We start from the raw sequence: 17,075 nt of genomic DNA, 5'->3' as shown, positions 1-17,075 counted from the left end.
CCTGGGGACGAGCGGCGATTGTATTCCATCCTTGTTATCTTTGTGCTAAATGACAGTTACTCTGGTCTTCATCCATGGAGAGTTTCTGAACTTGTCGAAGTCACACTTCCCTAGTGTCTCAAGTTTAACTCAGACTGTTAGCAAACAGACACCACTGAATTCACCACGGGCCATCGGAACAGTCAGAACTGCTGTAAAAGTGTGAGCCGAACTGCTTTCCATCAGCAGATAAATATTGCACATTGGTTCTTGGGACCTTTGTTCTCCCACCAGGGTGGGTCTGTCAATCTAGTTTCTTTCTGTGATTATAATGAAGGGCATTTTCAAAAGGCTTTGACAGCCTGTCAAGTTCTCACTGAAACTAATTTGAACTCTCTTCTGCTTCTATGTCGTGTAATTACTGTGCTGGATATTTTCCATTTTCCCCTCCAGATACACTTTCCACCCTGCCCTGTGGCCCATCATTGGCTGATCTCAATGGACTGCATTAACTAGGTCCCCTTGTCGTCTGGCTCCCCACTGGGTTCAGCTAATGGGAGACCCTAGCTGGAGACCAGAGGGCGGGAGAAGAGAGAGGGGCTGGGGTAGTTATTCCCCTCGTTCCCTCTCTGCTGGGCAGTGGTGTGGCCATGGCAGCTTTCCCCTGCTGAAGGTCACAGGCTGGTGGTGACTCTCTCCTGTAGCCACAGCCCTCCTGATCCTGATAACTGCCCCCTCCCCTTGTCACTCCAGGCCTAGGAGGGGTCAATTGCCGGTCCCAGAGTGCCTCATCATTCCTTGTTGCTCTTTTACTATCCACATTTTGGCCCTTCATTCAGCTCTCATCACTCGCCCCTTGTGCATGTGCCACCATCTCTTTCCTGCCCAGACCCTGGCTGACACGATTACTTTCACGGTTCTTTTTAGAATGTGCTCATAGCCCATTCTCTCAGCTGGTAGGATGCAGTGAGGCCGAGGTTACAGGTATGACCCCTGTGGGGGCCAGTTGGCTTTGTTCTGTGATGGATTCTGGCTTGGTCCTGGTACCCTTAGCTTTCTCCCTTGAGTCCAAAGAGGTCAGGCATCTCTGGGGCTGTAATATGACGGTTCTCATTCACCAAGAGTCTTCTCTGCTCAGGTACTGTCTTAGGTGATGTACTGGGGTCTTTTCCTACATCCAATCCTTCGGGATAGGAATTATCATCTCCCACTTCCTACAAATGAGAGAACTGAGATATCCAGAGTTGGTGTAGTTTCCCCAAGGTCACAGGGCCACTCTGGGGAAGGGAATAGGATTTAGGTTCACATCTTAGTCAAAGTTGGTGTGCTTTTTGGCGGGGTGGGCTGCCTCGGGCTACGTGCATGCACACATTTTTGTGCAACTGGAAAAAGCTGCTGTTAGAGAGCCGGTTCTGCAAGTGCCACTGGTGAGCCAGCAGTATGTGGTGGCGGCAGCAGCTTCGCAGAGGGAGAACGAGGTGAAAATGCTTGGGACCAACAGGGGTCTTTACTAGACAAGGCTTTCCCCTGGGCTGCATGGAGGTGGTGATGCCTGCAGAATATTCTGGTGGGATTCGGGTAACCCGGCCTTGCCTGGTCTTGTCCTTCCTGTGAAGTCCTGCAGGCTCCACTCCCAGAAATAATCTATTCTTCGAAATGACCTCAGAGAAGCTGTCTGCATCTAGCTGGCACCCTGACCTCAGGCACTCAGAGGGCCTGGTTCCTTTCAATTGTTTGACTGCAGCATCCTCAGGGTCCAAGAATGTGAGTCGCTTCTGTTTCTCATCTCAGATCTCAGTGCCTGAGGGTTACGACTGAGTGATTTGAGACCCTCAGGCCTCAAAATGTAGGGACTCAAAATACTGAATTGTTTTCTCAGGAAACTACTTTTTTCTTCCTTTCTCTCCGCCTCCCTCCCCTCAACTTCCTGAAGCCCAATCTTCAAGGCTGGGATGGCGTTATGTCCATTATATCACACTTATTGGCTGTGCTGCTCAAATCTCCATTCTTTTCTTCCTTCCCTCCTTCCCTTCTTTCTCTCTCTCTCCTTCCCTCCCTTTCCTTCCTTCCTTTCCTTCCTTCCTCTCTTCCTTCCTTTCATCCTTTCTTCCTTTCTTGTCTAGCAACCTTAGGATTTTAAAAAGGTAACTACAGGATTGCCCACACTCACGGGCACCATTTTGACTCAGCTGTGCTTTTTGCAAGAAAAGGTCTGGATACAGACAGGCTAATGACCTGAAAGCCAAAGTGACTCCTCTGAAGAGTGACATTTTAGTTGCTAACAGTGATTTTATAGTTTTTAAATTATGTGCTTTACAGTCGTGATTATTAATCATGTTTTTCCTAATTGTGTGATGAGGGAGGTCAGTCTTGAATTTTAATGGTAATGATGGGCTGTTTTCATTTGATAAATATCTATTGACTGCTTATGTGCAAGGCATCTTCCAGATCAGCACCACCCAGTAGAAATACAATATGAGCCACCAATGCAAGCCATATATGTAACCTGAAAATTTCTAGGAGCCACATTAAAGTAGTAAAAAGAAACTGGTGAAATTAATTTCAATAATATATTTTATTTAACCCAATATATTTTAAATGTTATCATTTCAACACATAATTAATGTAAAATTATTTATGTGATATTTTACTCTCTTTTTTTTTTATACTGAGCCTTTGAAATTTGGTGTATAACACAGCACATCTCAACTGGAAGTAACCACTTGTTCGTGAGCTACCTGTGGCTTGTGGCTTCTATATTGGGCAGTACAGTTCTAAATAGAAGATTGTTTGCCTGAGAATTGGACAGTGAACTATTATCCTGGGCATAAATCACCTTCCCACCTAAGGTTAACTCTTTCACAGTATTAGAACTTCAATCCAAATGTCCCAGGAGAATTAATTCACGAGGTGTTAAAAAAAAAAAAAGCACACAGTAGGGGAATTCCCTGGTGGTCCAATGGTGAGGACTCGGTGCTTTCACTGCTAAGGACCCGAGTTCAATCCCTGGTCAGGGAACTAAGATCTCACAAGCCAAGCAGCACAGCCAAAAAAAAAAAAAGCACACAGTAGGTGCTTACTACATGTTTTTAAACCTTGAGCAAAGCAGTTCCTTATTACCCCAGAGTTACTTGATATATAAACTGGAGACTATTTCCTCCAAGACCCTAATTTTTTTCTCTTGTTATTAAATTATTTCAGCAAATTTGGGCATGAAGCTTCCCAGACTATTCCTGTTTCTGTGTGTCCAGTCAGCTACTGTAGCTTCCTACTTTGTCCCTGACAGCAGTGGGACCTCAGCCCAGGGCAACCAAGTCTTCCAACCCTCCAGTGGTCCAATTTAGTAACAGACCTTCTCAGAGAAGCGAGCTAAATTAGGAGACTCCCAGACTCACCCCCTGCACAGGGCTTCTACGTTCCTTGTATCAGGGAAAGAGTTTCTTCCTGCCTTGTACCTCTACCCGACTCTAGCCTATGGACCCAGAGCGGGTATGAGCAGCTCTTACCCGGGACTGCTGGTGCTTCTGGTAGAACTCGGTCACATTAAAATCATCCAGGTCGACCAGCAGGCTTTGTTTACACATCTCACAGGTCCTCACGGTGCCAAGATCTGCTCCTTAAATTAAAGAATTTTGTTACACGTAACCCTTTTGGTGTTGACATTTTGCGAGCGAATTTGTGTGTGTGTTAGGAATTCTGAGTTTCAGTGGCCTTTTTTAGTCAGTCAGTTTTCTTTCCTTCAGGTTCAAGGTAGAAAATGACCTTGAACCCGAGATCCAAAAAATTTCCTTTGTCATCATTTTCATTATTATGCAAGCTCCCTGTGAGTGAAATTCCCAGGAACTTCACCTGTTTTAAATAACAGGTCTTGCTTTCTGTTTAAATATAAACATATTGGTTCCTAAAATTAGAATTACTACATGGAGGCTGAGAGTCGGTAACAGAAGTGTTTGCCAGAAGAGTGAATACTGGGTCTATGTTACTCTTGTTTTTCCTGGCAGATCTAACACTGGTCCAAGCAAATAAATTAGTAAGGACCAAAATGGTGGCAGAAGCTATCCTTGATCTGTGGCTTAAAAATCTGTCTTTACTCCTGCCCAGGTGACTTGCCGCCTGAGAAGAGTGAAGGGACCCCGGGGCCATGTGTGGGCACTGCTTTGGCAGTATCTGGGGCCAACGCTTGAGCCTGAGTTCAGCCTCATTTGGGAAAAGAAACAGGAGAAGGCTTCCTTTGTCGCTGGTTTGTTGGGTTTTTTTTAACGTGAATTCTAGATCAGCACTTTTTCCTACGCTTATCCTATTCCCCAATGCAAAAGTGGAAGATGCAGATCTATGGCTGTTATGTCTAAGCAAGCGTGTTGCCATATGCCCTTTCCCCCTAGTGTAGGTGCTGCATTTTGGCTAATGATGTACTAGTGTTTATTTTATGCATTAGAAAACAGAGGACTGGGAATTCCTTGGCGGTCCAGTGGTTAGGACTCTGCGCTTCCACTGCAGGGGGCCCCAGGTTCGATCCCTGGTTGGGAACTAAGATTAAAATTCCACAAGCCAACAGGTGCGGCCAAAAAAAAAAAAAAAAGAAAAAAAGAAAAGAAAACAGAGGACTAATCTGTTACTTGAATTTATTTGGTAAAGATAGGGTTTGTGCAGTTTTATACCCCAGTTCTATTTTTCCCCACTGGGGGTATAAAGAGGTAGTAAATAATAGAGAATTTCAAAAGACAAGGATGAACAGTGATCCCTTATCTGCATTTTGTTGACTTGAATTTTTTTTTTTAAAGCATCATTCTATAATACTTAAGGCTACGGAGGGTCCCATGTGTCCTCCAATCTAATCCTGCCGATTACACCCAGACCAGCATTAGCATTTACCAGCATTTAGCAGTACTTTCATCACACATCTCATGAGTAATTTTTTCTGTGCTAGATGTTTAATTAGCCCAAATTTCTCGTAAGATAAAGCATTGCACAGCATAGTCATTAGTGGCTGAGATCCACTTGTTCTTCGCTCTCTGAAGGGCTGGGTACCCTGCTCACTGTGTGGAGATGCATTTAAGTAATTCGGGCAGTGGTCGCTCCTACATTTCTCCTGCAGACGTGGAGAAAGGGCCTCGGGGAGGAGACAGTTAACCGGATCATCCTGCGTGTTCATTGCCTGATTAAATGGTGTGCTGTGCTTGGTGAGGGGGCGTGGCGACACGCCACGGGGACAGGGTCAAGTTATAGGTCTCCTGGGCTGTCTGGCACAATGATAACCAAGGAGGAGAGCATGGAGGAGGAGACAAACAGCATCTGGCTCTGGGGTAAAAAGTTTTCAGAGAGGGGAGTCTAAAAGCCTTAGGTGTTTTTGAAGCGAAGTGTTCTTTGCATTGGCGTCCTTTTTTTTTGTTGTTGTTGTTATTCAAGTTGCTCTTGTTCCTAAATGTTTTGAAGAAACCTCCTGTTCTCTGCCAAGAAAACTATAGCCGACCTACTGACATGGCTATATTTAGGTTATAACCGCCCTCGGGAGTTGAGAACGGGGTTTCACACCCAGTTACAAGATCTGTTAAAGACAGAGCTGACAAAATGAGCACAATGGGAATCTCTTTATCTAATATGGCGGTAGAAAAATCAGATCAGTGCTCTTTTCCTTGCTGCAAAAGGGCAGCTTGGGTCAGCTTCTAGGTGCTACCCCACCCCCTCCCCCCAAGTAAAAGGAAGCAGAACTGGTCTGTCTACCAGCTGCCCTGGTGGCCGCTGTGTGCTTGCTGAGACCCAGCCAATAGACCCAGTTCTAGTTTCCTTCCTCCTGGGAGGCAATTTTAGCACCTCTGCTCAGGCTTCGAGCAGGGGTGAATTTCGACAGCACGTTCCAGGATTCTTCCCTGAGCCTTTGAAAACAAAACAAAACAAAACTCATTTCCCTCCCATAATTTGAAGGCAGCTTAGTCCTGCCCCTGTCCTTCGGGGGCTGTGAGCAAGAGCCCCGTTCCCCCCGAGTGACTGCTGCCGTGAGCTGTTGTCAAGGCTGCGCGTCCCACAGGGCGGCGCCTCGTGGCAAGTACGCGGCACGTGTGTCGTTCCGCCTTTCCCACCTACCTGATGTTATTTTCACTTTCAGCCATTTTTTCAGGCACTCCGGATGGACAAACCGCAGGCTTCCCACGCAGCCGCACGGCTCCACGAGGGGACTGGCGGGGGAACCCCCGGCTATCTGACAGATGCGACACAAGTCTCCCTCCTCCTCGGACTCCTCCTCCAGGAGACTAAGTGGAAAACAAGCCCTCGTCACCAGGAGTCTACACGTTTGCCGTTTCCACAAATACCAGTTCCCAGAGTGTAGGGTGGGGCGGGGAGGAAAAGGGAACCATCACACCCGCCCCCGCCGCCCCCATGCCTTCCTGGGGGCTAACTCACTGCTCCCTCTGACCCTGCTGAAGGTTCTTCCCGGTATGATGGTTACTGATAACAGGGTCAGGGATTCTTTTTCTTTTCTTTCTTTTTTTTTTTTAGGCCGCAGCAGGCAGGTGGTAGAGGTATTTTTAATTTTTTTTTAATTTCCTTTTTTTTTTAGGCCACACCCCGCAGCATGTGTGATCTTAATTCCCTCCCCGGGGATCGAAGCCCGCCCCCGCTGTAGTGGAAGCGCGGAGTCTAAACCACTGGACCATCAGGGAAGTCCCTAGGTTCACGGATTCTTAAGTCAGGCTCCTCTGCAGTTATTGATCCGTGTGAGCGAACCAGGAGCACCAGCGCTCCTATCACACATCCGAAGGTTGGGAAAGAGCTGCAGAGGGAAACTGAGCCAGAGGCTAGGAGCTCTTTTCCCCGCACCCGCCAGGGCCTGGCTTTGAGGTTTGCTTCTAAAACTTGTGAGTTTGATGACTTTGGACAAGGTGCTTGAGCTTCCCAGGTCTCTGTTTCCTCATGTGTAAAGCCATGATAATCCGACTACTGCTACCCACTTACAGGGTCATGGGGCAGCCTGGAGCGGGTGAACCTGCCGTGCAGACAATAAAGTGCACCTGGAGTCTGGTAAAGGACTGGCATGTGGAGACCACTCAGTAGATGTTGGTTGGGATGAATGATGAACCAGTGAACTTGGACGTGAACTCACCAGTAACTCAACCCTTGCCAATAAATTATGCCAACATTCCAGAATATAAGCTTCTGGAATGTGATGAAGATGGAATTAATGAAAATGTAAGCAAACATATTTGTGTCTCATAAATGGTGAGTCAAGAATAGCTGGTCGATGTTTCTGTAGGGAGGCTTTTGAGGAATCTAAGGCTAATTTTTTGTTGTTTAGAATCCTCATGGGCCTAGGGACTCTCTGGTCAAGGAAAGCAAAACTGGCTAGAGACTAAAATCAAAGGAGAGGAAGAAATGGACATTACTCTGGATATAGGAGTGTATGCTCAGTGTCTTAGAAGAGTTTTCTCCCCAAGAAAGGGAAGTTCAATGAAAAGGAACAGAATTATACTATCTCATGGTGGACACAAACAAAAGAAGAGATATGCCATGTTTATCAAAGAAAGACTCAATGTCTGCAAGATGTCAGTTCTCCCCCAAATAATCTGTAGATTCAATGCAATTCCAATGAATATCCCCAAAAGCTGATTTTTAAATGTATATAGTCAAGGACTCTTAAGGAACAAAGTGGGGAGGGAGGCTTTTGCACTTATAAACTTATAAAGCTTCAGTCATTGAGATGGTGTGCCTTAGGGAAAGACAAAAAAAAAAAAAAAAAACCAACAACAGAACAGAACAGAGAGCCCTGAGACAGACTTATACATATATAGTTTGTTATATGACAGATGTGGCTCTGCAGGGGAAAGATCCTGGGACAACTTGGTATTCACAATGCATACCTCACACCACATATTAAACATCACACTTAAGTCCAAAATTCATTTCACATGAAGTCCTAAGCGTGCACAGGAAAACTGTAGAGATTTTGGAAGAAAATAGGAAGAATGTCATAATGACCCCAGGTTAGCGAAGGATTTCTTAATCAAGACAACAAGATACAAATCACAATCTGTAAAGAAGATGGATACAGTTGGCTACATTAAAATTAAGAATTTATTTTCATTAAAAAACATCAAGAAAGAGGAGAGACAAACTACAAATTGAGAAAAGATATTTCCAACACATAACTGTCAAAGAATCAGATTAATAGCCAGACTATATAAAGGATTTTTAAAATAAAAGAAAAATATTCTAAAAGAAAAATGGGCAGAAGACATAGATAAGCATTTTGTAGAAGAAGAAATAGAAATGGTCGTTTAACATCTAAAAGAGCCAACAGGGACTTCCCTTGTGGTCCAGTGGTTAAGACTCCCTGCTCCCAATGCAGGGGACACAGGTTCGATCCCTGATCAGGGAACTAAGATCCCGTATGCCACACAACGTGGCCAAAAAAATTTTTAAAAGAGCCAGCAGAACACCTAACCTTATTAACAGTCATGAAAATGTAAATTAAAGCCACGGTATCATTTTACTCCCATGCGACTGGTGACAACGTGTAAAGCCAATCAGTACAAGTGCTGACAGGATGGACAACAGTATACATCACTGTTGAGACAGTACATTGGCATTACTTGTATGGTGGAAGCTGTGCTACCCGCCAGGACAGCAAGTCCACTTCTGCATAAATATCCCAGAGAAGGGCTTCCCTGGTGGCGCAGTGGTTGAGAATCTGCCTGCCAATGCAGGGAACACGGGTTCGAGCCCTGGTCTGGGAAGATCCCATATGCCGCGAAGCAACTAGGCCCGTGAGCCACAACTACTGAGCCTGCGCCTCTGGAGCCTGTGCTCCGCAACAAGAGAGGCCGCGATAGTGAGAGGCCCGCGCACCGTGATGAAGAGTGGCCCCCGCTGCCACAACTAGAGAAAGCCCTCGCACAGAAACGAAGACCCAACACAGCCAAAAAAATTAATTAATTAATTAAAAAAAAATACCCCAGACTGGTTGGAACCAAAAGGCTGATGATTAAAAAAAAAAAAAAAATATCCCAGAGAACTCTTCCCATGTGCACCAGGAGACGTTTACAAGAATGTTCATGCAGCACTGTGTACAGAAAACAGTAAAGGACCCAAATGTCCATCGACAGGAGGATGGCGAAATTGTCTGTAGTGGTGAAAGCAAATGCATTAAAGCCCAAAAATATCAACCAGGATGCATCTGGCTAACGATGTAAGGGGAAAAAGCAAGTCACAGAAGAACAGATATTCCATTTCTAGGGAGTTCAAAAATAATAGTAACATTTCTACAGAATTCAAAAATATATACAATGTGTTGTTTGGGAATACATATGCTCATATGGTGAAGCCATAAAGCAAAAAAACTTCCAACAACAAGAAACTAAAAAGCAAAGGAATGATAATTGCAATGCAAGAATGATTTCCAGAGGGTTTAGGGGGTTGGGAGGGAGGAGATGAAGGAGGGAGATGAGATAGGGTGAGTGAGGGGCTCCCAAGCTCCAGTGATGTTCTGTTCGCTGGACGGTGGGCGCAGGGATGCCCGGGTTTTGTTCTGCTTCTAATTCTCTAGAGTGTGCGTATGTTATATGCTTATTTGTATGTATCAAGCTAACGAATCAAGCGAAAATTTTAAAGAGTATAAGTGGCATTGAGAAATGGGCTTGAAATCTTAAAATAAGGCATATTATAAAATATGAACCAATGTTTACTAAAAATTGCATTTATATGCAAAGATAAAAGACTGGAAAGAGTTTTTCACCGTGCTTTTCTCTGGATTATAGGGTTATTGGTGATTTTTCTTTTAAGTTTATATTTTTAATATTTCCTAAAATGAATATTTTTGAAGTAATAAGAAAAGCATAAGGTTTATTGTATACAGAAAAAAGAGAGTATCTGATAAACAAAGTACGCAAATAGTAGCTGTTTAATGCATTACTACACCTAGAAGTGGGTGCATTTTTAAAAGAAGTCATTTTTAGCCCAAAGACATTGCTTTGGGATGGTGGAAGTCCAGACCCCTGGCAAGTGGGTTTGAAGAGTATTTTTGGGTAGGTGAGGATGGATGGGTGCTGAGACCTTTTGGCCCTTAACCCTGGATCAGTCTTTTGGTAGTTTGTTTGATATGGAAAAAAAAAGGTGCTGTTAACAAGGAAATTACTTCATTCCTGCAGTCGGATGATAGACAGGAGTGTGTGAGCATTCTAAGTCGTATCTTTTCCTCCTTTTTGCATTCAAATTCATTGCCATGGAATTTTCCCACTTACAGATGAATATCAATGGGATAATTAATGACCCAATGAGCCATACTAACACAAAAAAGGGGCTCGCATTCAAAGAATCACTTTCCAGATCAGTAAGCCAATATCAGGGCATGGTAACACCTATCATAAATTAAATGGTCAAATCCTGACATGGTGTTTAATGACAGCTTTAAAAAGTATTGCATTTCATAGTTGTGAAATATCCCAGAATCATCTCACAAGAAAGGAGAGATCAAAGAAAAGAGCAATTCAGAAAAGATCTTATTTCTCTCTTTCTTGTGCATGAGAAGCAGCACATAAAATGGAAGCAGTGGTCACCCCAGCGTGGCCCTTCAGAGAACTGAGGTAGCTATGGCAACTGTTTGAGACCGGCCTTTTAGTTTGGAAGGTTCAAATTCTAGAACTGTTGGTTGAATTTGCGCAGAGCTCATGGGGGAGAGCTGGTGAACTTCCAAGTGCTGAATGACTCCTTCTCTGGGGAGATAACAACCATTTCGTAAAAAAATCTTGGTTCCTAATTGCTAGGGGGAAAGGGAAGCCCTATGTAGAAGTCAGAAACCCTTGGGACTTCCCTGGCAGTTCAGTGGTTAAGACTCCATGCTTCCACTGCAGGGGGCACGGGTTCGATCCCTGGTCGGGGAACTAAGAAACCGTAAGCTGCAAGGTGTGGCCAAAAACAAAAAAGCAAACCCTAAAACCCTTATATTTGGCAAACTTGCCTTTTATTTTCTTTGTTTTTTAAAAATTTTATTTATTTTTTATTGGAGTATAGCTGCTTGCCTTTCTTAAAGTTATGGTATTCAAGGGAAAAAAACACCTTGGGAATACTGAAGAAGTTGGGCTGAAAAACTGAACATTTCTTTGTAGAGACATATTTTAAAAGCAACAAACTAGACAATTTTCTTGAAAGAAGAAATCATTAAAATGTCAAGGAAGGGCCTCCCTTGACTTAGAATCCCCATGACCCTTTAAGGAAAGCACTGCTTATTTTGGCATTAGAGAAATAGAATTTAGAAATATATATGTAATTCATATAATTATGAAAACTCCTCACCTTTCTTGTAATTTCTTGAGTTTCTCAGGGTCTGCCTTTGTTTTAGTGGCTTCCTTTTCATTGGTGACACCAGGGACCTCCATTCTGCTCCCATTGTCATTTTGATTTGGGAACTCAGACACTGCAAAGAAAGTAAAAGGTATATTTTCTTGCAGGGACCTGGGCACGTGCAAGTGGCCTTGTAAATTCGTTCCTGATGGAGAGGAGCTGGAAGACTCCACCAAGGACAAGCTGCTTTGAGGATTTAGTAAGAGATCTTCTGTATGTAATGGAGCCTCCTGAGATTGGCTTGTTAAAGTAATATCTTCTGCTCCCCTGACATCAAATTCATGCACACTGTTTACAGGAAAATAACTGTGGTTTTCAGCACTGGCAAATAGATTCCTATTTCTAATGGGAGACAGTGGTTGACGAACATTAAACCTGGAGCTTCCCTCCGAGTCTGAACTGGGAGCTAAGGTAGATGATGTGGACAGGTCTATTGGAGTATCGTCTCTCAGAGCAGAATGCACGAATGATCCTGGAGTGTTATAGGATGAATTCATTGATGATCTTGGAGCTGTTGGTCTACCAGCAAGAAAACAGCCAAGAGGATTATTAGAATCACTTAAATGGGCTTGCCAATCTCTTTCATAATCATGGGTTCCAGGCCTGTTTTCCACAGAAGTACCATCACGAAATACATTTTCAGCATTAAGGTCATCCTCCAGACTGCTTTCAGACTTGGTGTCCCATGAATGAAAGGTCTTCTCATTTTCACTGTCACTGCTGTCTTTCTCTTTAGCAGACCCCCCATCAGGCTGCCCAGGGTTTTGGAATATCCCTTGCCAGATGGAGGGCTGCTCTGGCACTAGCTGCATTGCACTGCTAATTCGTAATGAGCCATGACTGGACTCACTTCTTCTTACAGAATTCGCTCTGCAATTTGCAGGATTTTCTTCAAAACTTTTATTTTTGGCCCGAGTGGCCAATGTCCCAAGAAATCTACTTCTCTTATGATTGGAAGGAGAATGGGGCGGGTGCATACCAGCCAACAAAAGTTCTTCCTCTACATGGGTTTCCTCTTCAGTGTCACCATTTTCTCCTCCAGAGTTTGAGGATAAAACGGAATAAAAATCTTCATCTCTGAACCGAAACATCATTCTTCTTGGCCCTCCCAAGGTGGTAGTTACGAGTGGTGGCCCCAAGGACTCGGTCAACTCTTGAGGACTGTTTGTTCCTTGGAAGGCCTGGGATAGGGCTGGGTGCGGTTCCTTCTGGGAGAGAGCACTCAGGTCTCTTTTTTTGGCTCTCTCGGGGGTATTCTCCATCACCGTTATTAGCTGTGAGGATGGGACCAAGTTTCTTCTCTCTCGAGTTGGCCTCTTCAGCTTGGTGTCACTTGCCCACATTGGACCTTCTTGTTGAACGGTTGGATCTGTATTGAGAAAAGATAAGCTTATCACTTTACTGTAGGTGCTCACAGATGAGAGACCTCTAACACCAAGGGTGAGGGTCCCATAAGGCAACAAACAAGCCCTGGAGAGGAAAACGGGCATGGTTAAAATGACTGGAGGTACCGAAGGAGTACAGGAGAGTTAGTTTCAGTTTACTGCGTATGAACTCTCTTTTGTTTTTGTTTCTTTTTTTTTTTTGGCTGTGCCATGTGGCATGCGGGATCTTGGTTCCCTGACCAGGGATCGAACCCTTGCCCTTTGCAATGGAAGCACTGAGTCTTAACCACTGGACCGCCAGGGAAGTCCCTATGAACTCTCTTTTGTACACTTGTGGAGCTCAGGTTGGTCCTGGGGCAGCACAGTGACCCTGAGGATACAGATCCTTTCTGCAGAAGCTCTGGGAAGACTGTCCAGCCCCACGTCAGTCAGGGCTGATGATGGGTAAAATCTCTCAAATGATGGTTTTCATACCAGTATTTACAGAAGGAAAACCAGCAAACACTCCAGGAATGACAACTACAAAACCCACCGGTGCTTTCTCATCCCAATTTGTTCAACATACATTCAGGACACTCCTGCTTCACATACAGCTTTACAAAACATTAAGAAATGTACAGTCTACTCTGGCAGATTGGGAGGAAGGCTCTACAAGCTGCTGCCCAGTTAAATTTGATGATCGTGGTTACATTTACTACTCAGTGCAAATAAAAATCATAACCCTGTGGTGAAATCATGATCTCCTCTTTGTCACTAGCTCCTAGTCAGTTTGTAACCTCTGACTGTGATAGAATTCCTCTCCGTTGCCCCCTGAATCTAAAATATGAGGAGATGTAGAAAGAGGAGAGAGGTCAAGTGCCCAAAGGGGTAGGAAAGTCTATTGGTGAAATGGTTTGGTCAAAATTTGCCTTATAAAAATAATGCATAAGCACTATCGAGGGCACCATGCTAATTGTGTTACATGCACACAGGCTCACAACCCTGTGGAACAGGTGCCACAATCACACCACATCATAAGTGAGAGCACCAAGGCTTAGGAAGTCACATAAGTTGCCCAAGATCCTATTTCCAGTAAGTGACGGAGTGAACATTTGAACTCAGATCTGCCTGATGCTACAGTTTGTAACCACTACCCTGCATTACTCCTGAAGACACTGACTGGACTAACAATTTCCTTGTAAAAACAAGAATCCACTTCATTCATAGTGTGTGTGCTGTTGAGGGTTTTTACCCTCTCAACGTGGACAGGACACTGGACCTACTTCTCTGATTCCACTCTCCTGAGTTCCCTCCTGCCACTGGCCACCCCCCTCTGCTCCCCCCTCTGCTATCCTGTAGGACCTGGTGAGGCGCTGCCATCCTTATCGTTTGGTTCCCAAAGCGGTTCACCCTGTAGAGTGGACAGGACTCCACAGCTTCAACAAGGCCTGTGTGGTAACAGCTCAGGCAGGTGAAACGCAAGTCCTCCAAGCGTCTGGCCTAGCCGAAGACCAGGTCAATACAGACTCGCTTTAGTGGAGGCGCCTCTCAGGGGGGCAGCAGTCTGCGTCTCCAACATCCTGATACTCCATGAGCCTCCTTTTATTGTTAACTGCATGGGACACTCAGGGACGCAGTGAGAATCTTTACTCATCGGCTCTTCTAGAAATCAGTTAAGCTTTCTTATCAGGCCCCTCCCAGGTTTTTATAAACCCCAGTAAGAGACATAGCAGTGATTCTACGATGCTCTGGGCATCTGGCTGTGGATGTAAAGGATTGGAGCTGTGTGCCCACCCAGGCTGGGCTGATGGCATTTTAAGGAACAAATGCTTCTATGTGACAATCTGAATTCTCTCTCTCTCTCTCTCTCTCTCTCTATATATATATCTCTCTCTCTCTATATATATATATTTTTTTTTTTAAGAAAAAATGATATGGAGGATTCGGAAGTGTAGGCTTTGGTTAATTTTTTTTAAATTTAATTTAATTTATTTTTTTATACAGCAGGTTCTTATTAGTCATCCATTTTATACACATCAGTGTATACATGTCAATCCCAATCTCCCAATTCATCACACCCCCACCCCCACCCCCCGCTGCTTTCCCCCCTTGGTGTCCATACATTTGTTCTCTACATCTGTGTCTCTATTTCTGCCCTGCAAACTGGTTCATCTGTACCATTTTTCTAGGTTCCACATATATGCGTTAATATACGATACTTGTTTTTCTCTTTCTGACTTACTTCACTCTGTAGGACAGTCTCTAGATTCATCCATGTCTCTACAAATGACCCAATTTCGTTCCTTTTTATGGCTGAGTAATATTCCATTGTATATATGTACCACATCTTCTTTATCCATTCACCTGTCGATGGGCATTTAGGTTGCTTCCATGACCTGGCTACTGTAAATAGCGCAGCAATGAACATTGGGGGGCATGTGTCTTTTTGAATTATGGTTTTCTCTGGGTATATGCCCAGTAGTGGGATTGCTGGATCAAAAGGTAATTCTATTTTTCGTTTTTTAAGGAACCTCCATACTGTTCTCCATAGTGGCTGTATCAATTTACATTCCCACCAACAGTGCAAGAGGGTTCCCTTTTCTCCACACCCTCTCTGGCATTTGTTGTTTGTAGATTTTCTGATGATGCCCATTCTAACTGGCGTGAGGTGATACCTCATTGTAGTTTTGATTTGCATTTCTCTAATAATTAGTGATGTTGAGCAGCTTTTCATGTGCCTCTTGGCCATCTGTATGTCCTCTTTGGAGAAATGTCTATTTAGGTCTTCCGCCCATTTTTTGATTGGGTTGTTTGTTTTTTTAATATTGAGCTTCATGAGCTGTTTATGTATTTTAAAGATTAATCCTTTGTCCATTGATTCATTTGCAAATATTTTTTCCCATTCTGAGGGCTGTCTTTTCGTCTTGTTTGTAGTTTCCTTTGCTTTGCAAAAGCTTTTAAGTTTCATTGGGTCCCATTTGTTTATTTTCGTTTTTATTTCCATTCCTCTAGGAGGTGGATCAAAAAAGATCTTGCTGTGATTTATATCAAAGAGTGTTCTTCCTATGTTTTCCTCTAAGAGTTTTATAGTGTCTGGCCTTACATTTAGGTCTCTAATCCATTTTGAGTTTATTTTTGTGTATGGTGTTAAGGAGTGTTCTAATTTCATTCTTTTACATGTAGCTGTCCAGTTTTCCCAGCACCACTTATTGAAGAGACTGTGTTTTCTCCATTGTATATCCTTGCCTCCATTGTCATAGATTAGTTGACCATAGGTGTGTGGGTTTATCTCTGGGCTTTCTATCCTGTTCCATTGATCTATATTTCTGTTTTTGTGCCAATACCATATTGTCTTGATTACTGTAGCTTTGTAGTATAGTCTGAAGTCAGGGAGTCTGATTCCTCCAGCTCTGTTTTTTTCCCTCAAGACTGCTTTGGATATTCGGGGTCTTTTGTGCCTCCATACAAATTTTAAGATTTTTTGTTTTAGTTCTGTAAAAAGTGCCACTGGTAATTTGATAGGGATTGCATTGAATCTGTAGATTGCTTTGGGTAGTATAGTCATTTTCACAATATTGATTCTTCCAATCCAAAACATGGTATATCTCTTCATCTGTTGGTATCATCTTTAATTTCTTTCAACAATGTCTTATAGTTTTCTGCATACAGGTCTTTTTCTCCCTAGGTAGTTTTTTTCCTAGGTATTTTATTCTTTTTGTTGCAGTGGTAAATGGGAGTGTTTCCTTAATTTCTGTTTCAGATTTTTCATCATAGTGTATAGGAATGCAAGAGATTTCTGTGCATTAATTTTGTATCCTGCAACTTTACCAAATTCATTGATTAGCTCTAGTAGTTTTCTGGTGGCATCTTTAGGATTCTCTATGTATAGTATCATGTCATCTGCAAACAGTGACAGTTTTACTTCTTCTTTTCCAATTTGTATTCCTTTTATTTCTTTTTCTTCTCTGATTGCCGTGGCTAGGACCTCCAAAACTATGTTGGATAATAGTGGTGAGAGTGGACATCCTTGTCTTGTTCCTGATCTTAGAGGAAATGCTTTCAGTTTTTCACCATTGAGAATGACGTTTGCTGTGGGTTTGTCGTATATGGCCTCTATTATGTTGAGGTAGGTTCCCTCTATGCCCACTTTCTGGAGAGTTTTTATCATAAATGGGTGTTGAATTTTGTCAAAAGCTTTTTCTGCATCTATTGAGATGATCATATGATTTTTATTCTTCAATTTGTTAATATGGTGTATCACATTGATTGATTTGCGTATATTGAAGAATCCTTGAATCCCTGGGATAAATCCCACTTGATCATGGTGTATGATCCTTTTAATGTGTTGTTGGATTCTGTTTGCTAGTATTTTGTTGAGGATTTTTGCATCTGTATTCATCA

General features: G+C 43.3%; 1 protein-coding gene across 1 annotated transcript in view; it reads right to left on the bottom strand.

The window, feature by feature from the left end:
* MARCHF10 (membrane associated ring-CH-type finger 10) overlaps positions 1 to 17,075 on the bottom strand; it is an 83,268-nt gene that overhangs the window by 15,517 nt on the left and 50,676 nt on the right. Inside the window, exons 5-7 of the mRNA XM_036835510.1 lie at positions 11,263 to 12,679; positions 6,061 to 6,227; positions 3,486 to 3,595 (exon numbers count right to left, since the gene is read on the bottom strand). Of these exons, the coding sequence (XP_036691405.1) occupies positions 3,486 to 3,595; positions 6,061 to 6,227; positions 11,263 to 12,679 (1,694 nt within the window). The remainder of the gene's footprint in view (positions 1 to 3,485; positions 3,596 to 6,060; positions 6,228 to 11,262; positions 12,680 to 17,075) is intronic.

Source organism: Balaenoptera musculus, chromosome 20 (assembly GCF_009873245.2).
Source record: "Balaenoptera musculus isolate JJ_BM4_2016_0621 chromosome 20, mBalMus1.pri.v3, whole genome shotgun sequence".
NCBI classification, from domain to species: domain Eukaryota; kingdom Metazoa; phylum Chordata; class Mammalia; order Artiodactyla; family Balaenopteridae; genus Balaenoptera; species Balaenoptera musculus.
This window is presented reverse-complemented; position numbering and strand designations above follow the sequence as displayed.